The sequence below is a fragment of the Haliotis asinina genome, chromosome 1 (assembly GCF_037392515.1).
Source record: "Haliotis asinina isolate JCU_RB_2024 chromosome 1, JCU_Hal_asi_v2, whole genome shotgun sequence".
Lineage (NCBI taxonomy): Eukaryota > Metazoa > Mollusca > Gastropoda > Lepetellida > Haliotidae > Haliotis > Haliotis asinina.
The window spans coordinates 8,573,095-8,599,615 of record NC_090280.1 but is presented as its reverse complement, the minus strand read 5'-3'; the positions used below and the strand labels follow the sequence as shown (position 1 = coordinate 8,599,615).

At 39.3% G+C, this 26,521-nt stretch overlaps 1 protein-coding gene across 1 annotated transcript in view; it reads left to right on the top strand.

Annotated features, from left to right (window-relative positions):
- Window positions 1-21,770, top strand: part of LOC137287840 (uncharacterized) — a 31,118-nt gene extending 9,348 nt beyond the window's left edge. The window contains exons 2-7 of the mRNA XM_067820254.1: window positions 14,136-14,433; window positions 16,634-16,647; window positions 19,480-19,781; window positions 20,072-20,193; window positions 20,699-20,773; window positions 21,681-21,770. Of these exons, the coding sequence (XP_067676355.1) occupies window positions 14,136-14,433; window positions 16,634-16,647; window positions 19,480-19,781; window positions 20,072-20,193; window positions 20,699-20,773; window positions 21,681-21,770 (901 nt within the window). The remainder of the gene's footprint in view (window positions 1-14,135; window positions 14,434-16,633; window positions 16,648-19,479; window positions 19,782-20,071; window positions 20,194-20,698; window positions 20,774-21,680) is intronic.
- Window positions 21,771-26,521: the final 4,751 nt, after the last annotated feature.

Sequence of the window (26,521 nt, the reverse complement as noted above, 5' to 3'; positions counted from 1 at the left end):
CCATCCCGCAACATTTCACAAAACATCAAATACACATAAAATATATCATTCTAGGAAAATGTTGTGTATAACAAATAGCTTAACATTGTGCAGGTTGCATTAAGTCAGTTAAAATAAAGACATGATACACAAATACACAGTAAAAACATTCACACAATGTACTGAGGAATAACAGTCTATTGAAGAAATATACACCTTACCCATCTATGCAATGAAATGGGTGTTTACAATTTCTACCATTTGGCACCTGCAAAACACCATTTCAAAGGTATGCACAAGTGCATACACTTCAGTTACATGTTTTGTTGAAAGAACTTGCTTATTATTTATTCGTAGTGATGTTTTTAAAAAATTCTGTTTAAGCATAGTATCAACAATAATGTCTAACTTGGCTGTATTTAAACAAAAGAAACTATCAATTAAAACTAACCTGTGGCAAGTAATAATGCTACTGTTGTGTTATGCTGTTCTGTACAAGGCCGGGTGATAAGTGCCATGTGCTTGGACACCCAGGGTATTTAATATGCCTCAAAGAACTTGTACCCAATCAGAGACTTTATCTCTTTTCACATTACACCTAATATGAAAATGAGACCAGAATGAACCACCTCACTTCCTTAGTGATGTAAATATTCCACAAAGAAGCATAATTCAGATGCCCCTCAACCATATATAATTTTAACACCAAACCCTCATCAAAACCTTCTATGAACTTCGTAGATCACATTTCAGACAACCGCGATGTTCATCAAATAACCCTTCACCAATGAAAGCCTTAAATAAATTTTTGGTGTTTAGTAGTTGTATTTGCATAATTTTAACTAATAAAATACCTTCACCAGAAAACAATAAAATGTGATGTGTCTCAAATGACATCGCCTACAATTACACACCCATGGACGAATATCATGATAATCATTTCTGAGTAAATGATCTTGAGTATTGTTTAAATGTCTAGACAGCAGTGAGTTTGCCCTTGTAAGAAATAAAAGTCTGGCGTTTTCGCTTCTAGACACATATCTGACAGCATGAAGACAAGCGATGCGATTCAGAAATAAAGTAAGAAACAAACTATCATTTGTCGTTCTCCTCGACTTTTCCAACATGTCTGTTGAAAAAAAACAATGTAACACGAATGGTCACATGTACTCAAACGTGCGTCTGCTGTAATACCCCGCAGGTTGTCAGCTATTAAGTAGGTATGAGGATGAAATAACCTAAACCACAACAGCACCTATAACACGTTCCGGTCAGCATGGTGGCATGAAGTAACTATTTTGACAATTTTACTAACACAGTGTAAGTAAAACACTATTTATTTTATTTTCAACATCTAACTGAGCACTGTGGGTTAAAATGTATATTTTACTTGAACAAAATTTCAGTGATAATTAAGAAAGTGAGTATTTACTTACTTAATATATGATCAAATGGTAGAAAGCTTGCGTTGCATTATTGGTTGGTCTTTATTGATGGTTGCGCATTTATAAATACCCTCTAACATACCTCTGTTTCGATAGATTCTTGCTTGCATATATTTTCTTTCCTTCTGGACCCTTGACTTATCTTCTGAAATAACACAGTTATTTAGATTTCATGTACATGTGTCTATGCCCGTTACAAAACTAGAGTATGTTAACTTTTTATAATGTGGCAATATTTACAATCACCGTAGTATTTTTCCAGACCTCTCTCTCTCTCTCTCTCTCTCTCTCTCTCTCTCTCTCTCTCTCTCTCTCGTACTTAAATCTGAAACATTTTAGGCTATAGATCCCGACCAACTGAACAAAGTTCTAGAGTGGCAAGATCAAGGTTACAGTGGTTTAACATTGGTTTGAACTTATCTATCAAGTAGGGCTCTTTTAAAATTCTTTTTAGTTTGTCCGAGTATTGTACTTGTTAACGATATTGTGAACTTATCTATATTTTGATGCTCACTTAGTGGGATACATCGGTTTCAGGACACTGTATTAGTTGTTTATGGACACAAACCCGGGCTCTCGGATTTTCTGATTGACCAATACACTGTTCATTGCTGCTTCTGCATGGTGTGACATATATGATATTTATGGAAGAACAGTCAAAGTTCTGTTTTACAAAGAAATCACAGTTTCTCGTGAAAGTTACAGAGTGTCCACCAACAATATGTTGACACGTTCCACAGTTACTTCTCTTACATCTGGACACAGTAGGAGTTAGTACATTCTGTTTTTAGAAGTAAATTTTGCTTTGCTAGGATCTTTTTAAGATTCTGAGCTTGCCTTTTTGCTACTAATTATGTTTACAGATTTTAGCATTGTCTGTCACCTTGTTTCTTTAATCGTATGGAACACATTCGCACATGTTTCTTTAATCGTATAGAACACATTTGGGTTCAACGGATTTTAAGTTGATGCAAAAAGCAGTTACATTTTGCTCATTAGTTTGTTTCATCGTTCCTGTCTAAAGATCTCTGTTAAGCTGTAAATCTTCTTCAAGAGATTGTGGATATTCCCGTAATAGTAAAAGTATTCTAAGGTCATTCAGTCTTTAATTGTCCTTGTTTGAAACTATTGCACATATTCTTCTTGCTAGGTTATATGGAAGACTACTTTGTGTATGGCTCGGATAATCTTGGATAGATATTTCTTTGAAATCCACATGGTTTCCTTTTGAGTAAATATAGTTTTCATCATATAAATTATTACTTTGTCCAGTTATGGACACAAACACTGCAAAACATAATCCAGTATGAAACACTTAACAGTACATCATACAACACGTGTTAAGTATTGGAACAGGCTACTTCACATGATTATGACCGTAGCGGTATTCATATAAGCCCAATACCCCAATATTCCTTAAGATTATTAGTCAGAGAAGGAGAATCTTTCAGGATAAATAAAGAAGGTGAGTGAGTGAGTTTAGTTTTACGCCGCACTCAGCAATATTCCAGCTATATGGCGGCGGTCTGTAAATAATCGAGTCTGGACCAGACAATCCAGTGATCAACAACATGAGCATCGATCTGCATAATTGGGAGCCGATGACGTGTCAACCAAGTCAGCCTGACCACCCGATCCCGTTAGTCTCCTCTTACGACAAGCATAGTCGCCTTTTATGGCAAGCATTGGTTGGTGAAGGCTTATTCTAACCCGGGACCTTCACGGGTTAATACAGAAGGTATTCGTCCAACCATTTTATCCTTATTTCATGATACCTTCATACCACACAGAACAATTACACATGCCGTCTCACGAACTTGAACGTTGTTCACTTGGCACACGTGTCGCCAGAACTTAAAGAAAAATCTAGACGATATTTCCTTTTTCAAATGTATTCATTCAGAGGTTTTTTACAAACTAATGTGCTCACTTTTACGAGAGTGTATTTTCTGTATATTTTGTTATTAATTAAGTAATAATTACTGTTATTGGGTCACAACGTTTAGTGTTTGGAAAAATCATTATGAGATGGGTCACATTCCGTGTAATAGATGGTCAGCATTTTAAAGATTTTGGTAGCAGGCAGACTGGAAATTATCTGCCATTGGTTTTCTATTTCTTATTTCCGGGAGACTGCTAGAGATTTCTACAGTGTTGGCGATGGTCGTATGTGCCCGAACTTTCGGGAAAACACTGAATATATAGTTATAGTTGCCGTGTTGAGACTCGGGCACAGAGTTTAACTGGAGTAATATCTTTCTGCATCTGTCAACGCCTGATCTACTGTTGCCTGACCTCTCGCTGTGTTACATTCTGCATAACTGTTTTTCTCTCGCGCTGAGACTTTGGTGAGTTTGCTATAGTATATTTTGTGATCCATGGCCTAAGATTTTGTCTCATTTGCATTGTATTTGAAATCGTTATTGTGAAATTGACTTTTGACTTTGTATAACTTCCTCTCTTTGATAATAATAATATTTGAATGCTTTAGACTTGTTCACAGTGGGTTTCTTACATCGTTTGTCAAGGCAAATTCATAGCCGTAACATCATGTGTTGAAAAGACCATTCTTTTCACAGCTGACCGTTAAAAATAGCCCATTACACAGGAACAGTTTACTACAAATTACTGCCCCCATACACTCTGCCACAAGTTATCAACTTCATGGCACAAATGGGATTCGATTCACTTTAGGATTTTTGATTTTCTAACTAAAGTAAGCTAAGAATATTCGTAGGACCACTCGACTTGCAGAGTGAACACACATTCCTTCCAGTAGCCATTACGTACACATTGTTGCAGGTGGTGAGCCATATTGATGCTAAATATGCACCAATCGCGTGTAGGATTGCTTTATTGAAGTGTTTACTATTATTATGGATTTTATCAACATTTTAATTGGTGTTGAATGTATTCGATAAGCTTTATTAGGGAGACTCTGTTGTACATTATCACTGGTTATATATACTTATGAAAATGTTGTAAGAACTCCAACGTTGTGTCTGACCAATTGCAAAGGTGGACTTCAAGTGTGCGGCCTGGACAGCTTGTACTGCAAATGTAATTCCTGTTCTTGGTTAAGAAGGAATAGTAATCCAACAAGTAAATCCAATGATTAACATAAAGCTGTGCCGTTTGTCAACGTGGATTTGGGACGCACTCTCTGAATGCTATCTTGCATCAATTGTTATTCCTTGCACATGCGACGTTCGCCCTTTGTCCAACGTGGATTTGCTTGCCACTACGTATTTCATGTCCACGGCCATATGGCACCCGTGGCGAGCCACCTCCTCGTGGTGGGTGCTGGGTAACGCCAAGAGCTCGCCGACACCCCCGTAGTGGACCCGGGGGGATATTTGGTCCACCAACCCGTTTGCCGTGGGTTGCGGCCCGTGTCGGCGGAGGAAGGGATCCTGGTTGTTGAGGGCAATAGGAGCTTGCAACCGTGTTCCTGTTGCTCAATACACCACTTTGGCCCTGACTTCGCCTAGACGGGTGGTCGAATGGGCCCGGTTCGACCAATCGGCTGGTCATGCCAAGCCCTGTGCATGGAATCTATATATATTTGCACAAGTATAATTTGAAATTGATGTAATTTTGGTCTTGGTTTTATTTTTATAAACGTGTTTGATTTGAATTCTGAAATTTAAAACTTTGCCTAGAGTCTTATGCCCAGAAGGCGATGGCTCATGGGCCAGTCTGGTGGATCAATTATTCATAATTCTTCTGTTGGAGTATATCATCCAGGTATCCTTGGTGCTGCAGGCTGGAGGCCCGCTTGCTTTAGCATTGTCCTTGTGATACTCCGTGGTGGGTGGGGAGCTCGGATGATGAAACCTAAATAACTCACCATGGCTTACGAAACCCCGACTAAAAAGAGCAAATGTCCTCTTGAAAATGACCCTGTTGATGACCTCAGACCGTCTAAACACGTTGACTACTGGCCACGTTTTATTGTCATTGAGACCAAAGATAATGCACCTTTAAAGTTAAACCCTTTTGCGGTGTCTAAGGGTATCCAAGGCATTGCCGGTGATGTAAAGAACATTAGGAAATTACGTTCTGGTGCACTGTTGATCGAGTCCGCCAAAAGGCAACAGTCAACGAACCTTTTGAACACTGACACTTTCGTTGGCACTCCGGTTACTGTCACAAAACACTGAACACGAGTAAGGGAAGCGTACGTGATCGAGATCGCTTACTGGCAGACATGTCTGAACTTGATATCGCTTCTGAAATGAAAGATCAGGGTGTATTATATGTGAATCCGTAAAAACAACACAACCATTCAAACTAATACCTATCTGTTTTCTTTCTCATCACCTACTGCTCCAACATCACTTAAAGCTGGATACTGTAATATCAGTGTGGAAAAGTACATACCGAATCCCCTTCGGTGTTTCAAATGCCAAAAGTTCGGCCACGGTGTCAATACTTGCACATTGTCTGTTGTGTGTGCTCACTGCAGTGAAAAGACACACACAACAGAAGATTGTGACAGTAACGTCAAAAAATGCACCAACTGCTCAGGCGACCACTCCTCATTTTCAAAACAGTGTCATATTTGGAAAGAGCAAATGGAGATAAACAGAATAAAGTTTACTCAAAATATCTCCTTTTCTGAGGCAAAAAAAATTGTAAAGAGGTCTGATCTTCCAGAAAGTTATGTTACAGTAGCAAAAACATCATTGGACTCAACCCCTAAAATAACAAAATCATCCACAGGCTGCCAAACTACCTTGACTTGGGTAAATTGTGATTCTCCACAGCTTTTGTACCCTGCTATATCATCTCAGGCTGAGGAATCACTTCCTAGTACATCAAAGTCTTCTTCTGATCACAAATCATCATCATCTCAGTCACACTCAAAGTCTCAATCGACAGCTGATAGTCAACAAATTATGAAAAGTAAACCTAAGCCAAAGCCTGATGCTTCAAGGCAACAGAGTGGCAGAGCTCCTAAAGGGTCACAGAACAAAATTCAACTGTTTGATAAAATTGGGTCTCTTGAAGACATGAACATTTCTGAAAACGTCCATTCTAGGGCACATGGCTTGTCGCCCTCTAAAAGAGTGCGGGGTAGATCCCCAATAAATCCCCCCAAAAGATAGTTTATTCAATAATATTGTACAGTGGAACTGCAAAGGATTGAGGACTAATTTACATGAATTACAGCTATTAGTCCAAGATTTCACACCTTCAGCGATATGTCTCCAAGAGACATATGTAAAACAAATAGATACATTTGACCTGCGTCATTTTAATGCATATCATTGTTTTGCACCTCCGGGTGATAGGGCCACTGGCGGGTCATCCATTCTGGTCAGACAAAACGTTATTCAAAGCCCTGTTTCACTTAGCGTTTACATGTAGCGTTTACGCTATGCTCGCTGTATATTTCGCCGTCTTCGACGTTTACCAAAACTGATTTTCAAGCTTTATATGACCAACTCCCGAAGCCCTGTATTATAATGGGAGATTTAAATGGGCACAACCCACACTGGGGTAGTGTAACTGCAAACACTAAAGGTAAGTTGTTGGAGGACTTTTGTTCTGACAATGATTTATGTATTTATAATGATGGTTCCAGCACATATTTACACCCTGGTACAGGGACCTATTCTGCTCTTGACTTGTCATTGACAAATTCAGAACTACTAAATGAATTTGAATGGTCAGTCCACAATGACCTCTGTGGAAGTGACCATTTTCCTACTGTATTAAAAGCTGTAACTCCATCTGATGTTCCTCCATCATCAAGGCGTAATTTTAAAAAGGCTAACTGGGCTTTATATGAAACACTGTGTGCTGAAAAACTTAAACCTGAACGTTTTATTGACGTTCCTGGTGCTATTAAATGCTTTTCTGATCAACTCAATTCCATAGCTGATGAGTGTATACCAAAGTCCTCTGCAGTTCCACACCTAAGAAAACCGTGGTTCAACGATGAGTGCAAACAGGCTAGGAAGGCAAGGAAAAAAGCAGAACATTATTTCCGTCGCCATCCCATGGTGCATAATTTAAATAAATTTTAAATGCTAAAGCACGGCGTACTTTTAAACAGAACAAACGCCAATCTTGGCAAAATTATGTATCCAAAATAAATTCTCGGACACCCATGTCCAAGGTATGGAACATGGTCCAGAAAATTAAAGGTAAGGGTACTAAATCTACCGTCCATCATCTTAAACATTGAGATCAATTGCTTACTGATAAATCAGATATTGATGATAAACTGGGTGAAACCCTTGCTAAACATTCTTCCTCTTCAAATTATGTAGCAAAATTCCAGCAATATCAAAAACAAGAAGAAAAGAAAACTATTAATTTCAATTCTGATAATGGGGAAGATTATAATGAAACGTTTTCTATTCATGAACTCCGTACTGCTCTTGATCAAGCTCATGACACTGCTACAGGAGCTAATAACATACATTATCAACTCCTGAAACATTTACAAGAATCCTGCCTGGAAACTCTCCTAAATATTTTTGATGATATTTGGACATCGGGTACCTTTCCTTCTTCATGGTGTGACGCCATAGTAGTACCAATACCTAAACCTGGACGTGATCATAGGGATCCCTCCAATTATCGTCCGATTTCATTGACTAGCTGTGTTTGCAAGACCATGGAACGCATGTTAAATAATCGACTTGTTTGGTACTTGGAAACAAATAATCTCATAACAGATATACAGTGTGGTTTCCGTAAAAACAGAAGTACTGTCGACCACTTAATGCGTTTAGAATCATTTGTGAAAAACGCACTAATTAATAAACAACACGCTGTGTCTATCTTTTTTGATCTCGAAAAAGCATATGACACAACCTGGAAATATGGCATTCTGAGAGATTTACATGACTTTCGCTTGCGAGGTCGTTTGCCTTAATTTATTGCCAACATTTTAAATGACAGACATTTCCAGGTCCGCATGGGTTCTACCCTGTCTGATCATTACAATCAGGATCAGGGTGTTCCACAAGGCAGTATTTTGTCTGTCCCTATTTTTAGCATCAAGATCAACAGTTTATCAAAAGTTTTAAATGATTCAATTGATGGATCGTTATTTGTGGATGATTTTAATATTTCTTGTCGTGGTAAAAATATGCATACCATTGAACGGCAAATGTAGTTGTGTTTAAACAGGATGAATAAATGGTGTCTTGAAAACGGCTTTAAATTTTCCAAATCGAAAACTAACTGCATAGATTTTTGTCGTAAATACAAGCCACATAAAGACCCTGAACTATCTCTAGATGGGACGCGGATTAAAGTTGTGAAGGAAGCCAAATTCTTGGGTATAATCTTTGATTCACATTTAACGTATTTACCACATATTAAATCACTTAAAACTAAATGTCTGAAAGTACTTGACAGCACTTGAAGTTGTCTCAAATTCAAAATGGGGAGGGGATCAAGCTACCCTTCTACATCTATATCGATCACTGGTTCGTTCTAAACTTGATTATGGTTCTATCGTCTATGGTGGAGCCTGCAAAAGCAATCTTAAAATTCTTGATCCTGTCCATCGCCACGGTCTAAGACTTTGTCTTGGGTCCTTCAGAACCTCACCAACTGACAGTCTGTACGTTGAGGCTGATGAACCATCTCTTGCACAATGCCGTATCAAACTATCTTTACAATATATCGCAAAACTATACTCTAAGGAATCTAACCCTGCATATAACTGTGTCTTCAATCCTCCTTATGAGGATTTATATAGCAAAAAGTCTTCTCTTGTTCTACCTCTTGGGCTCAGAATAAAGCCGTTTATTGCTGCAGCTGGTATTGAGCTGAACAATATAGCTCCCTTCCGTCTTCTTTCCTCTCCATCTTGGCAGTTGGTTAGACCACAGGTTGACCTAACATTAACTACATTTAAAACATCAGAAACGAATGAATTACAGTATAAACAAGAATATAATCAATTGAAAATACATAAAAAAATAAAAATCCTTATTTACAGATGGGTCCAAGGACGCTGGCGCAGTTGCTTGTGCCACTGTCATTGGATCCAGTACAATATCTTCTAGATTACCGGACAATAGTTCTATTTTTGCAGCCGAAGCTAATGCCATATTAACAGCTCTTAAATATATTCAAAGACACCCGAAACGTAAACAGTATATAATCTATTCAGACTCTCTTTCTTGCCTTCAGGCTTTTAAATATTTTATTATTGGAAGTTTAAATTCATAACTGTGCTTGTTAGTGGCTGTATCCGCAAAGGGGGTTGAAGTACTGTAAAACTATTGTCCTCCTGAGAGGGTGCGTAAGTTCACAAACATTCAAAGTAAATTCAAACTTTCCACGTTTTTAATCGTAGCATAAATGTCTTTTTATTTGCACTGCTAGATTTCCCAAATTGCTGACGGCTGAGGGGATGGTGTAAATCCAGCTAGGGTCCATGCAGATAGCAAAGGTACGGTAAGTCCCCATGGTCCCTAGTATGCCGATCTACCTTCAGTTGTTAGCAATCTATAGCCCATTTTTATCTTGTATTGTCCTCTATAGATAAATTGTTTCAGGTATAGTTACTAGTTTTATATTCTCATCTTGATATTCTAGTTGTTTTACTGTCCTTCGTTGACAGGTTTTATAATAGTTACATATTTCATTTCAGTATTAAATGTTCTTGTCACGATATGGCTGAGATATTGCCGATGTGACATTAAATATTAACTCACTCAATCACTCACTCACTCACAACGTTCCTATATGATACGCATTTACTTTCATAACGGGCATATATGATACGCCCCCTTATTTAATAGTTCATTTGAATAATTTGTGAATTTTCCATTTCCAGGATGGCAACCAACACAGCCGTACACAAGACGTTACTGTTGCTGACACAATCACTTTGCGGTCAGTTCAACACATTTAGGGAAATCATTTCAGTAAATGACATACTAACGACTCATTTTAAATGAAAATCGATGCAAAGGTTATTTTGTATTTACGATAATGTAATACTTGAGAAATTCCAAAAGAGTTGAGAAACAAAAAAACAGCACTTCACACTTCTGAAATATTCTCCACAGTTTCTGCTGTACTCATCTGCTCACATTCCAATTGTCTGGGGTCGTCTGGACAGCTGATCTGTGTCGGGGCAAGTCTGCTACACGTGTATAACAACCCCAGTGAAATTGCCGTTGCACATTGTAAATTGTCAAATGGATCATGTACGACTCGGAACGTATCGGCCTCTGTCATCAACAGCACTCACTCAGTCCTCAACATTTCTCGTGTAGAAACAACAGATGCTGGAGAATGGTTATGTACTTCTGGACTTGATGGTGGCGGCAAGTGTATTCTGACCGTTGTGCGTGAGTATATTTCAGTTTCATATTTCCCACAGAAGAGATATAATTTCAAAAGATGCCAACGGTTTGTATGGAGCTGTGTGTTATGAGGCCAGGCTAGTTATTATGAACACACAGTCATTGTCTTGTAATTATCATTGTCTCATTCTTGCATTACCCTCCATCAATGATGTAGCACGATCAGTTGTTAAAGATGCACACCAGTGAGATTGTGTGATGTATTATTAACGTCCCATTTTCACCAGTAGCGGATACGCACAGGAAGTCAATTGTTTTATGCCTGTCGAATTACCACGCGTATTTCATTTTCTTTTATCCCTGTCACATTGTTTAGTGTAAAGATTAATAGTTTATTAAAGGTTTTAAACGATTTAATTGATGGTTCGTTATTTCTTGATGATGTTAATATTCTTTTGTCGTGGCAAAATTATGGATACCACTGAACGGCAAATGCAGTTGTGTTTAAATAGCGGAAGGAATGGTGTCTTGAAAAAGGTTTTAAAGTTTCCAAATTAAAAACAAATTGTATACGTTTAATCATAAATACATACGACAAAAGGACCCTGAACTGTTAAATGGCACCATATCAAGGCTACAAAGGAAGCCTCCCATTAACCTTTCTGCCAAAAATTAAATCCCTTAAAGCGAAATTCCTGAATGCACTAGGTTTGTTGAAAGTTATTTTCAACTCAAAAGTAGCGAGGGGATCATGCCACCTCCGCCCTCCACCTATGTCACTGGTCCTCTCGAAACTTGATATGGCTCCATCTTATATGGTGGAGCCCGCAAAAGCAGCCTACAACTACTTGATTCTGTCCAGTATCAATGTCTAAGACATTGTCTTCGGTCCTTGAGAACCTCTCCTGAAGATAGTCTCTCCTTCGAGGCCGACGAACCATCTTTTACAAACCGCTGTATATTTATCTTAACATTACCAATCTTAGTTAATATTTATATTATTTATATTAACAAACTTTACTCGAATCTCCAATGAATCTAACCCTGCTTATAACTGTGTCTTCAATCCCCTTCAGGACGATTTATACAACAGGAAATCTATTGGTCCCCCTATTGGGCACATAAATGCATTCTTTTCTACTACCGGCATTGTGCTGGAAAATATACTTCTGTAGTGTTTTTTTTTTCTTCTGCGCCTTGGCGACTGGCTCTTCCACAAGTCGACATAACTCTCACAATATTTTAAAGAATATCAGGAGCCAATGAATTACAGTATAAGCAAGAATATAATAATTTGAACAGTCAATTTAATGCATATAAATGCCTGTTTAAAGATGGGTGCAAGGATGGTGGCTCAGTGACTTGGGCCATTGGTATTGGTAAACAATATCGTCTCGATAACCACATAACAGATCTTTTCACAGCAGAAACACATTCTATCCTAACTGCCTTTAATTATGTTTAACAACACCCTAAGTACAAACAGTATATGTTTGTCTGTTAGGACTTTCTTTCGTGCCTTCAGGCTATTAAAAACCTTATTGTAAACATCCACGTTTAATAGAAATCGTTCAGTAATGATCTTGCTACTGGCCAATTCTACGTCGTCTTTTGTTGATTGCCCAACCACCTTGGCATTTCTCTGAGCATAATGGCTGATTTTACTGCTAAGGCAGCACTCAACAAATCTGTGACACCACTTCTTATTCCATACGCTGATTATAAAGCTACCATTGGGTCTTATATTGGTGATCTGATGCAAAAGAAGTGGGACACTCAAGCGAGTATCAATAAATTGCATGCAATAAAACCCAATATTGGTTACACTTACTTGGGTTGTCAGTCCAGATTCAAGGCGGCCATTATGCGATGACGCCACATTGGCCACAAACGACCCATACGCGTAAGATGATATATACTAAAAGGTGAGGATCCTCCGTTTTGTATCCCTTGTGAATAAAGAATCACGGTCAATTATATCTTGCTTGACTGAGTTGAGTATTTCCATCAAAGTTGACAACTATTTCAAATCATGACCTATGAAGGATCTTTTTAACAATACCAGTTCTCATTTCATTGTTGCATTCCGAAAAGCATTAGATTTGTTAACTGATTTGTAAATAGATAATATTTTATTATTGGGAGTTTAAATTAGTTATCTCAAATCATTAGTGGCTGTATCCTCAACGATGGTTATACAACTGTGAAATTAGTGTCCTCCTGAAAGGGTACAAGTAGTATGGTACATAAGTCCCAAACCATTTGATGTAAATTTAAGTTTTCCACGCTTTTAATCGTAGTATTTTGTCATGTTAATGTATTGCTAATATTCTGCATAAAAGTCAATGGCAGAGGGGATGGTGTAAATCCAGCTAGGGTCCATGCAGTTAGCTAAAGTAAAGTAATCCCCCTGGACCCTGGTATGGTGATCTGCGTTCAGCTGGTGGCGAATACTAGCCCATTTCTACTTTGAAATGCTTAAAAATAGGGTTCTATTCTAATCTCCAGACATACGCTAGCTAAGTTTTAATCAAGGTGTGATACTCTAGTAGTTGTACTGCCCTTCGCTGACAGGATTTTATGTATGATATATATCTATTCGTATTTTAGAACTAGTTTGAGGTACGATATGGCTGGAATACTGCCTATGTGACTATAAATCTTAACTCACTCACTCCCTCATCTAATGATAGCTCCTGGCGCTGTTCTGTGACGCAATAACCATACGATCATGTGCTCCTTTCTCGGGGAAGCAGGAAGCATAGGGATGAAAATGCGAAACCACGACAGCTTTTAAGAAAAGTAGCGTTGTCAGAATTTCTTAAAGCTTAAGTTGTGGCCTGTCAAGTCATATAGTCTGTCTTTTATTAAAAGAGCAGGCCATCGCATATATCTATTCTTGTTCCGAAGTCGATTGTTTAGTATAAGGTTTAGTGAATTTGAAATGAACTCAAATACATGTACATGAATCCGACGTTAGGGTTTAAAACATTCATCCATGTACTCGGTAAGTCCTCAGGAACATAGTTTCTTGTCTGAACAGACGATCCCGACCAACCGAATCGATTCGTTAAACTCTGTGACGTACCCGACACTACCCGACATGTCTTGATTGATGACGCTACTTGTGTAAATCACTGATCTACCTTTCCCAAACTAATATTAAAAAACCAAAAAACTTGCGTTCTTTTAACATAAATGTTATTGCCTATGGCGTCATACAACTGAACAAGCGAAAGTTGGAGCATGGGTTTTGCAAAGCATATATTTAAATACTTCTGAATGCATAGTTCATATACATCGTCGGTGAGAAATGTCAATGAAAGATTTGATTTGTTTACTCTACTCTCATTAATTCAAACTATGTTCTTCTTCCTTCTCTCCTCACATCGCTCTCTCACTGACTTTTGGTTTGATTCTAAAGTCTGAATGCTTCAGAGACACCAACATGTAGCATCACCAGTAAGCAGGACACTAACTCACTTGTCCAGTACCATTATCTGTCCCTCACGGTGGACGTACGAGACTACTACTGCTCCACCGCCCACAGCATCTCCATCCAGACCGGAAATGTGACAACCCTGCTGACGGAAGCCGACTCTGTACCAAGCGTCACAGATAACAGCTCATCAGTAACACTAAATGTGACGGACTCCCATCTTGGCAAAGTAGGACTGGTGTTTAGATGTGACAGCAATCAGTGGAATATAGAGTGTGCTGGTGTGACTAAATTCGGTTAGTTTTACCGCATCCAAATGAAGCACATACCAAGTGTACAAGCTGATGTTGATGTAGCCTCCAAATATGATATATAAAATAGAATATCGTTGGAAAATAATACAGTACCCATCGAAAGTTACCAGCCTCTAACTCCAGTCAACTGTTCTATACTAGATTGTGCAAAACAGTCCATACTGTTTAAAGGTACTGTTAAAGCATGGACTGGTGTATTGCAAAACAAATTCGGAAGGGTGAAAAGATTATTGTCATGAGTTCAGTAAATGATGAAAATTAGTGAAACGTTTCCCAAAACTGTAGACCCAAACACAGTTGTTCACATGCACAATATCTGCGCATGTGTTTTAGCAGTTTGATGGACCATCCTCGTGTAGTTCATCTTACTAAAATTTGCACTTAATTTTGGAGAAATTTATTTTCGATGTAATCATATCTCTCTCTCTCTTTATATATATATGTACACACACACTGAACCGCAAAGAAACGTCACTCTTTTTGGAAACTGGTAATCAGTTTAATTCAAACACATGTGTTTAACGTACTAAGTGTCGGACAATTTTCAAAATTAACATGTGTGATCATCAAGACGAATTTCATCATGAAGACAATTACAAGTCAAAATGACGGCAGGTGGCGCGACAGTGCAGTCCGAAAGGTAATATCGTGTATGGCCTCCTTGAGCGTTGCCTCGTCTGTATATGGAGTGGATGAGACGGCTGATGAAGACGACGTGAACATCGGGCCCAGACTTGGTGGTACGCCTGAGAGTGTTCAGTGCAAGTTGTCGACCTTGGTCGCACATCTCTGAGTCTCCTCTGGATCTCGTTCCACGTGTGTGCTATCGGGTTTAAGTCTGCACTGAGAGTAGGCCATTGAAGACTGTGTATGCTATGTTGACTCAGAAAGTCTCTAGTTGCTCTGGCAGTATGGGGACGCGAGTTGTCCTGCTGGAAGACATGGTTTCAACGATGACCAAAGTATGGTGGAGTGAATGAGTGAGTGAGTGAGTGAAGTTTTACGCAGCACTCAGCAATATTCCAGCCATATGGCGGCGGTCTGTAAATAATCGAGTCTGGACCAGGCAATTCAGTGACCAACAACATGAGCATCGATCTGTGCAATTGGGAGTCGATGACATGTGTCAACCAAGACAGCAAGCCTGACCACCCGATCCCGTTAGTCGCCTCTTACAACAAGCACAGTCACCGTTTATGGCAAGCATGGGTTGCTGAAGGCCTCTTCTACCCCGGGACCTTCACGGGTCACCAAATTATGGCACGAGGAAGGTCTCAGAGCTTGAACAATATAGGGGGCAGGTGTTACACCATTTCCTCTACCGGGACTAATATTCTGGAGCACAAAAGGGCCTAGTTTGGGACTGAGAGCAATAGCATCCCACGCAGTTGTGTTCAGACCTCACCACGAGTCTCTTTCCAGGACACAATTATCTGCAAAACGCTCCCGCGTCATCGCCATACCCTCACTCTGCTATCAGCCGTCGAGAGGCAATACCGGCTTTCGGCGGAGAAGATTACAGTTCGACACTCCCGGGGACGAAAAATTCCAGTGATGTGCGAGTCGCTTGCGGCAATGTCGAACAGTCAGGATCGGACCCAAGTAAGGCCTGTCACATCTGACGTTTCTCTGCCTCAAACGCCTCTGCACTGTGTCGGTAGTGTTTGGTCTATGGTGATTTCCAGTGCTTGTCTGTGCAGTTTCCATAAACCTAGTAGAACCATTTTGCAGGTGAGGATAGATAATCTGCTGGTTTTGCCTCAGCATTGTCACGGGCGGTCTTCCACTGCGAGGACGGTCGGCTGTGCATTCAGTGGATTGGACTCGTTGCTGCAGGCGGTATATTGTTCGAACATGAACAGAACTATGATTTCCAACGTGTCTTTCAATCTGGTCAGCATTCAGTATTCAAGTTTGGTCTCTCTGCTTCCTTGATAATGGTGGCCTGTTGCTACTGTCGAAAAGTGAATGAGTCGGTGTATGTTCGGTGACTCTACTTATAGGGATGACATCTCATGATGCAAGTGCATTGTCATTTTCATGAAATGCACACCAAAAATCTCGTCCAATAATTACTTTAGTAACCGCGTTTTCACGACGTGTTTCTTTTTATCAAATACAAAACCTGAAACCAAAATTTCTTGAACTGTGGCCACGAACCAGATCTAGGTAACACATATAAAGTGAAAAAAAGAAACTAAGACGAAACATAACTTAACATAAAATTTCTCAGATGTTGTATCACCACTTACAAACCTTTTTGAGGTAAAGGTAAAATTGCAGGGGATATCAGTTGTCAGATTGCTCTTGAAAAAGTCAAAGCCATGCTTATGAATTTAGCAATATTGCAGGCACCAAAATTTGATATAGTTGATGCCAGTGATGTAGGTGCAGGTGCTGTCCCGATTCAAGAGGAAGACTCAGGAATTGAACGTCATTTTTAAATTCTTTTCCAAGACATTTGACAAGCAGCAAAGGAATTATTCTTCCATTGAGAAAGAGACATTAGGTCTTTTCATAGTTTTACAGTATTTTGAAGTGTATCTAGGTACCACTGCATTATCAACTGCAGCGTTTACAGATCACAATCCATTGACTTTTCTTCATTAAGAATCAAAGACTTACGGAATGGAGTTTAACCTTGCCAGGGTTCAATTTTTTTATTAGACACGTTAAAGGCAAAGACAAAGTGTGTCCTGAGGCACGTTCCAGGGTGTAAATGTGTTACGTCAGAACTATCCTGACAGAACGTCGTCGACAAGCTCGCCGATTGTGGTGTCTAAATCATGTCTGCAACTGTGGTTTGGTGGGGAAGTGTCGTTTTTACAGATGAGTGCAGGTTTAACATTACCATTAGTGATGGACGTCAACGTGCCTGTAGAAGGGTGCGAGAACGTAATGCACAAGCCTGTGTCTTGGATATCAATCGCTTTTGCGATGATTCCATGATGATTTGGGGTGGAATAACAACATGTCAAAGAACCCCTTTTGTGATTTTTCAGGGCAACGTAATCGGTGTGGGCTAAAGGGATCAGATTACTTGACCTGTGGCAATTCCTTTTCTGCAACGTCATGACCGTGGGTTAACATTCCAACAGGACAATGCCCACCCTCATACGGTAAAGGTTGCTATGGATTTCTTACAACACCACAACGCTGACGTTGCCCAGCATGTTTGGGACGAGACAGATCGACGTCTACACCAACTTCTTCATCCTCCCTCATACAGCAAGGGTTTGCATGTATTTCTTGCAACACCACAACGTTGACCTACTGTCGTACCCTGCAAATTCACCTGATTCCTCCCTGATAGAGCATGTTTGGGATGAGCTGTATCGACGTCTACGCTGTCTACCTCAGATAACGTCCTTGACCTTTAGCATAGTTTGGCGTTACATCCCGAAAAGCCTTCCTTGCACGTTTGATAGGCTCTGTGCGTCGTCGATGCACTGCAGTTCTCAACGCCGATGGAGGCATTATTGAGCATGTGACATGGTCGTTTGACCCCTTTCTCGCTTGTGGACTCGTTATGATTGACTTTTCAATTGAAATTCTCCCTACTTGTTATGGTCACATTATCCCTCCATTAAAGTGTATATGTACTTTTGACATAGTTACCCTACTTATCAACTGGGATAATATTGTGACAGTGCACAGTTTAAGTGGCTGGCATATAAGACAAGTTACTGTGTTGACGACACACACACGGACACAGGGATTTACTTGAGTTGTCATCATTCAGCCTATCTGCATATGTATACTTCCTCTTCTGATTGTCAACATCGACCTAAGTCCAACACTGACCTCTCATCGTGTAACATTCAATATAACTGTTTGTCACTCTCAAACCAAGACGGAATGGCGCATACGCATAGGGAGTGAATTGTTCTATACCTGTCGAATCACTACATGTATTTCCTCCTTTATCTCATGATGGGTCTTGGTGCACGTATGTAGCGCAGACCATACGATCACGCTTGGCCCCCCTCTCTAAGAAGCCAGTGGTAACATAGGGATGAAAATGCGACAACATGACACACAGCTTTAGAAAAAAGTAGCTTTGTCAAGATTTCTTGAAACTTAACATGTCTCCTATCTAGTCTTGTTTTCTGGTCATCGCATATATCTACTGTTATTAGGAATTGGCCTTTTAGTTTTTGTATTTTCATTATTAAAAGTGTTTGCTAAGTACGTAAAACTATATACTTTGCGTTATTTAGATTCGAATTTTCCACATTAACCAAGAGTTCTGTGTTCACAATAAACTCACACAAGGCTCATGTGTCGAATCCGTTACTTTATGAAGTTTCGCTGTCAATACTGGGACTAACAGAAACTAGTTGTAGTAATTTAGAATAATGAGGTGAATGAAATCAGGTGAGTGAAATACAGGACAAGTAGCATTTTTTAACACTAATAACGCTTGGGGATGATAAAATAAGGGTCTAGTGATTATTTGACGTGGTTGTAAGATGATTACAGTGAAAGCTAGGGAGACTGGTAATGTAATCCACTGTGAAAGGCACAATTTTACCAGTAGATAGTAGGACTAATTAACATGTGTGAGCCGTGGACTTTCAAAATTGGGAGGACCATTTAGCTCACTGTTTGAATTGACTTGACTAATTACAGACATGTGAAATTTCACTGTCAAAATTGGGAATTTATATAAACCCGTCAACAATGTTATGCGTATGTGATATTTTCTTTGAGGTGAGGTTAGGCATGAAAACACACACGGTCATTCATATGTTGTGGTAAACTTATATTTCAGCCCTAATGCTTTGTTCCTATTTTTACAACTGAGAATGCTTGAATTCTGATACTAACCCTAGACTGCGTTATGTAACGAAAGTTAAACAGATTATCGATTAACGATTAGATGTATATGCATTTCTAAACTTGACATCAGAGTGAGTACACTTAAACAATTTCGAACATACTGACACCCTTCTGGTAAAAAATAATAATAATAAATAAATAAAAAATATAAATGCAGTCCTTTCAGTTCCCAGGACACCAGCATGCAACATCACCGGTGACAAGGACACAGAGATTCTAACCCTGCATGAAGCGGTGACACTGACCGTGGACATTACTGCGTATTACGATATCCGGAGCTCCCACTGTTCTGCAGATTCAAACTTCACTCTGCAGACAGGTGACGCCTCGCAATTATTACATGTTGGAGATCAAGGACTTTCACCAATAACATTCAATATGACTGAAACACACTTGGGTGGGGTAAGGCTGGTATTCAACTGTCAAGTGCAACACTGGAATCTCAGCTGCGGCGGTGTGACCCGACTCAACAACAGTGAGTTACATTAAAACTCAAATGCTAACGAGGAGTATGTTATCACAAGTACTTCTTTGATTGCGATCCGCAATACGTAGCAGTACAACCTATAATGCAGGGAATGTTTTTCACCCTATTACGCCTTTTAGACTGCGTGCAGTTTGGATCAGTATTGAGTTTTCTTTTACACTGACGTTCCACACTGCATTGCAGCTGAGTCTTCGTTCTGTTTGTTTTGTTCAAAGTAAACCAACATATGTCTGTTTTCTGAAGTATTGTCTGACCTTGTCTGAATACTTCATTTGCAGAAATTAAAGCAATTGGACAAATAGCCACAAGCTCAAGTACAGTTATTATTGCTGGAGTTGTTGGTGCCGCATTGTGTCTCCTCGTCCTCGCCATCATCATTTTCCTTGTCGACAAAAGAAAGGTAAACTGATTTGAACAAGAGTCACTCTTCTTATCATCCTAATATGCATTTGAGAGTGTGGGGTATGCCACAACACATGTGCGACAATGCAAGCGAATGAGCGGTCACATGTTTACAACATTTAATGAGGAAGGATATATCCGAAAATACCTAATATTAAAATGTCACTATGAGATATGAAACTTTCCATACACATGTTGATCCTAATTTGAATGATAACGACTCTGTAGGATTGCTTTGTAATTACACGCTGAATATGTGACATGGGAATATATCCATAACCTGCACTTGCTGCTGCTTACACTAAAATTGGTGCAAACCACAATTTTCGGTGCAGGTGGTAGGTGTGGGTGTATAAATTAGTTGTTTTGTAAATGACAACTGACGCTCACTGTTTATCCATATAATGGTATCACTCCTTAAATGTGCATAAATTAGCAACTTCAGGAAGCTGAATGTTTCTATTCTTGTTTCTTGTTGGGTTAACAGGTATCTGAATTAACAGTACGCCCCCCTTCTGGAGGAAGTGAGCAGCAACCTGTGCACAATGTTGCAGTCAACTCGGGAGGATCTGCCTCTGGTAATGGCCAATGCGTCCATGCACTGCATGTTCGTTTTGGGTATTGTAGTATTGTAGAATCATCACACGCGATAGGTCACAGAAATATATATGTTCAATCGGTCTGCAGACAAATCCCCTGTTGACAAAATCATCCCTGGGAAAAACAACCTTGGACCCCCTTAGGACAAAAAAAACAACACGTAGAACAACAAAACCGAATTAATAATGAAGGAAAAAACTATTTAGCCGGCATCACACTTCCAATGAACAATAGCAAAACTTGGATTTGTAATTCAATACGAGACAGACACACAGACAGATGACAACCTTTACGTTATGGTATCAAGGGGTATGCCTCTCTAGTTCCTGGAATATCACAAAAGCCACCTATATTGTCACTAATGAAGGTTTATATCACACTGTTGTGTTCACATCATAATTGGTTTTACAAGTTCTTTTTATCTGGCCTCATTGACTGATTATATACATACAGGGTTTCCAGTAAATCTAATTATCACTTCACATGCTGTATATCACTCTTCTGTGTACATATCTCAATGTTTGGGGATTTTGCCCAAAGGTTCTTATTTATTTTGGGGGTACATGTTTCCTAATTGGTTTTGCCTTAAGGGTTTTTTGTCCAAAATGGTTTTGTTCTACAATCGCTCCGTTGTTCTAGGACACCACACCATTCATATCAGCCATTTCGTTCTACCTGAAATACATCGTAGATGAATATATGAATCACATAATTTCAGCTTGGTTTTATCACTTCATTCGTTTGTCTTGTCAAGTGACGATATGGCTAAAATATTGCCAATGTGACCATATATTTTAACTCAGTCAGTCGTTCGTCTTGAGTCTATGTGCTAATATTAGATTTTCAGAAACAAATAGACTTTGCTAATTTCATTAACTGTTTCAGGCGGTGATTACCTGCATCCTGAAGCTGGGGGATAATATACGGCTCTGGATAGAAGTGCTGTCCAACCTTCAAACATATACGAACCTCTGACAACATACGAACAGACATCCAATATGTGAAGCGTTAAAAGTCTACGAGGACACCATATACTGCAATTTGACTTTGCATATGAACACATTCTCGCCTTTGTGCGAAAAACATTACAAACATCTTGAAAAACATTGCGATTTAGACTTATTACCAAAATCAATAATAATTACAATATAATATGTAAAACAAAGACCATACTGAAACGATATAATGTGCAGTAGACAAGGGTGAAAACCTCCAGTGTGTTACAACAGTACTTTGTTCGACAAATGTATATCAGATCACGTGACCACCTTTTATTGTTGGACAAGCATGCGTATGTGTACGAAGCCCATTCAATACAGAAGTAAATACACATGAGGTATATACTCCGAGTGTTTCCCTGAAAAATTAAACGTGCGAAAAGTCGATATCTTAAGCTTTCCCTTGCTAGGTGTGTCGTGACATCGGTTTGTTCCCAATATGACCACTCCTAGTTTGACTACCCGGCCAATACACATCTTGTCCCTGTCGAGTGTTGTTTTTTAATTACTTGCTCTCAGAAACTTAAAAAGTTCTTGTTTGCTTTGACAGAAGTTTTGACGTGGAAAAGTTCGAAGAATCCCTGGTGCGATGTCACCAGTGTCAAGGACACAGGGACGCTTACACTGCATGAGGAAATGATCCTCACACTAGACACACTGCACATTACTATGTACGAGGCGCTTTCTGTCCTCTTTCTCAGGATCAGCATAGTATGCACTGTTTAGGTAAATCAAATAGAAACCACAATCATCGGTTTAATCCTGTTGTACTCCGAAAGTATATTTGCATTGCAGTTTCGTTCGTGATTCTGTCAATCCAGTGCCTCTTCAGTTTCGCTCCTTTGCTTGATATCAGTCTCACATTCAAGTTGCAGGAAGAGTTGTGTCTATGCCCTAAAATACTGCATATTGACTGTGTATTTTCAAATTAGTCTAAATACGTTATATAATGATAGTAGATGCACTGTGACGTGGTGACTGATTTGAAATACCTATATTTAGAATATAATTGATATTTTCTTGGAGTGAGTGAGTGAGTTAATATTTAACGTCACATTGGCAGTATTTCAGCCATATCGCGACGAGACCATTTTTGATACTGAAATGAAATATGAATACAATATAAAAACCTGTCGTCAAAGGACAGTAAAACCACCAGGAGATCACATTTACAATTAAAACTAGTGTGGAGAGTTAAAACAAATACCACTATTTGGACAATACAACATAAAATACGGGCTGTAGATCGCCAACAACTGAATGTAGATCACCATACTAGGGACCATTGTTACCTTTGCTACCTGCATGGACCCCAGATGGATTTACACCATCCCCTCAGCCATTGGCTATTATACTGAAAGTTAGCCATTATTAAGAACACCGAATATACTACGATTAAAAGTTTGGTCGTACTTAATTTACATAGAATGTTTTGGACTTACGTATCCTCTCAGGAGGACAATAGATTTACAATACTTCAACCCCCTCAAGGGCACAGCCACTAACAATCTCACTTATTAATCTAGACTACCAATAATAAAATATTTATCTCTTTACATTTCTGAAAACAAATGTAATTCTTTTTAAAAATGCAATAATTAAATGAGAGCTGGTATTAGGAAAAGGATCCTTCATAGTTCGTGAATTAAAATACTGATCCCTTGTGATGGAATACTCAACACAGTCATGCAGGATATGCTTGACTGTGATTCTTTCATCACAAGGGATGCAGAACGGAGGATCCTCACCTTTCAAAAGTATATCGTGTATGGCCAATACGACATCGCCGCAAAATTACCTCTTCAAATCTGGACTGACAACCCAAGTGGATATACCCGATATATGGTTTCATTTCATGTAATTTATTTACACCCACTTAGGTGTCCCACTTCTTCTGCATCAGATCACGGACATAAGATCTAATGGTAGCTTTATAATCAGTGTAGGGAATAAGAAGTGGTTTCACAGATTTGTTGAGTGCTGCCTTAGCAACAAGATCGGCCATTGCGTTACCAGAAATGCCTACATGGCTGGGTAAGCAACAAAAGACGATGTCGTACTGGCCAGTAGCAAGATTATTATATAATTCAATAATTTCAATTAAAATTGGATGTTTACAAGAAATAGCCTGAAGGCAAGAAAGAGAGTCTGAATAGATTATATACTGTTTATGTTTAGGGTGTCTTTGAACATATTTAAGAGCCGTTAGCATGGCATTAGCTTCAGCTGTAAAAATAGAACTGTTGTCTGGTAATCTAGAAGATATTGTTCTGGATCAAATGACAGTATATTTTCTTGGACGTTTTGACGGACCTCTATCAATATGATGGTTACCCAGCATTTCCTACATTAAACGGCGAAAATAAAACCTTCCCCTTGAAAACGACGCCTCACTTTTAAATCAGTTGTTTTTATAGTTAACATTCAAATTTGCTGCGCTTTATGGAGTAAGCAGTATATAATCTGACATTGCCAACTTCAGTAAGTGCCCGTGTGCTGGTATCTAACCATACCTGATAAAGAAACGTGTCCTACTACTGCCACTTTTTTGCCATTATACACGCACAACGGAATTTCCATTTAGGACCTACAGTGTGCATGACCAAATACCTGTGCCATTTGCAAACAGGCATGCCATTTACAAAGCATCTTTTATATTAAGTACTTGTCCTATTGTTATGGTTAAGAATTTGCTGTCACAATAATTTAAGAAATCCCCTGTGAACCAGCAAAACAGAACAAAGACAAGCTGTTTACGTTCAAATTATGTTATTGTTATGTAACGAGAGCAAGGTATACAAAGTCACAAGTCAATATAAGAATGCTGATTACAAATACAATTCACGAGAGCCAAAATCTAAGTGAGTGGGTCACAAAATACAATATAGCAAACTCAGAGAGAGAGAGAGAGAGAGGGAGAGAATCAGCTTGTTGAGGGAAGTGCGACAGTCAATCAAGAAGCGCCGGGGCAAGGTCAAACGTGGTACGCTTCTGCATCAAGACAGTGCTCCAGTACAAACACCTCGCGTTGCAGCTGCTGCTGTCCAGGAATGCGGGTACGAAATCTTGACGCATCCCCCTACTCTCCAGACCTGTGATTACCATCTGTTCCCAAATCTCAAGAGACTACTTGCGTGGTCGTAGATTTCAGGATGATAATGAGCTTATTGCTGCTACTGAGGCTTGGTTTGAGGACCAAAATGGCGCCTTCTACAGAGATGGCATCAGCGCCTGGCAGAAATGATGGAACAAATGTCTTGACTCATAAGGGGACTATGTTGAAAAATAAATATGGTTCATACAAATATTTTGTGTTGTTCTATGCAAGGCTCAAAACTTATTGACATCCCCCTCGTACATACAGCATCATCAAGTCATCATACATTTATACCCTGGAAAGTGCATCAGCACAAACATTGTCTTTGCCTTTAATGTGTTTGACCTTGCAACGTCAAACTCCACCTCATAAGTCTTTGATTTTGGTTCTTCATGTTGTGAAGAAAAGTCAAGGGATTGTGATCAGTAAAAACTTCTATTGGCAAAGTGGTAGTACCAAGGTACACTTCAAAATGTAAAGCTAACAAAAGACCTAATGTCTCTTTCTCAATTGTTGAATAATTTCTTTGGTGCTTGTCAAATTTCTTTGAAAAGTAACAAACTGGATGTTGAATCCCTGAATCATCCTCTTGAATAAGGACAGCACCTGCACCAACATCACTTGCATCTATTTGCATTTTAAATGCTGTCTCAAAATTTGGTGCCTGTAATACTGGAGAATTCATGAGTATCGCTTTGACTTTTTCAAATGCAGTCTGACAACTGCTATCCCACTGAAATTTTACCTTTTTCCCCAAGATTTTGGTAAGTGGAAATACAACATCTGAGAAGTTTTGACAAAACTTTGTGCCAGCCATACCCAAGAATCTCATGAATTCTCTCTTAGATTGAGGTACTGGAAAATGTACAATTGCTTGAACTTCACCATGAACTGGTTGTACCTGGCCGTGCCTCGACATGATCAAGGCCTGATGTGACATTGTTGACGAGTCACTGGAGCGCAGCTGGAGCATTCTTCAGACCAAACGGCATCACCTTGTACTGATACAGTCCCTCTGGCTATAGCGAATGCCAATATTTTCTTTGCAGGGTCTGTGAGTGAATCTGCGAGAAGCCCTTCAGTTATTCAAACTTACTTATGTACTTGGCTTGACCAATGCGATCAATGCAATCGTCCACTCTCGGAATAGGATACCAGTCAGTTCGTGAGAGCGCATTGACAGCTTTCCTTCTCTCTTCGGCACAAGAATACATGGTAAACTCCACGGACTGTCACTGGGTTCAATAATGTCATTGTCCAGCATGTATTTCACCTCTTTCCGTAGAATTTCATGCTTCACTGGATTCATTCGATAAGGGTGCTGTTTTACAGGCACAGCATCGCCTACATCTATATCATGGCTAACAACATCAGTTCGGCCAGCCACATCAGGAAATAAGTGAGAGAACTCTGACAAATCTGACATTTGAACTTTCTGTTCAGGAGATAAATGTGATAGTTTCTCATCAAGGTGAGCTAACACATCAGAATTTCTCTGCTTTGGTGAAACATTTTCACTAAGATCATCAAACTTCACATTGTTAACACAATCATCAATGTTGTCAACATTTTCACAATTGTCTTTAGTACAATCAGCAACTGGGGAGAGTGTGGCAATACAATGTTTGGTT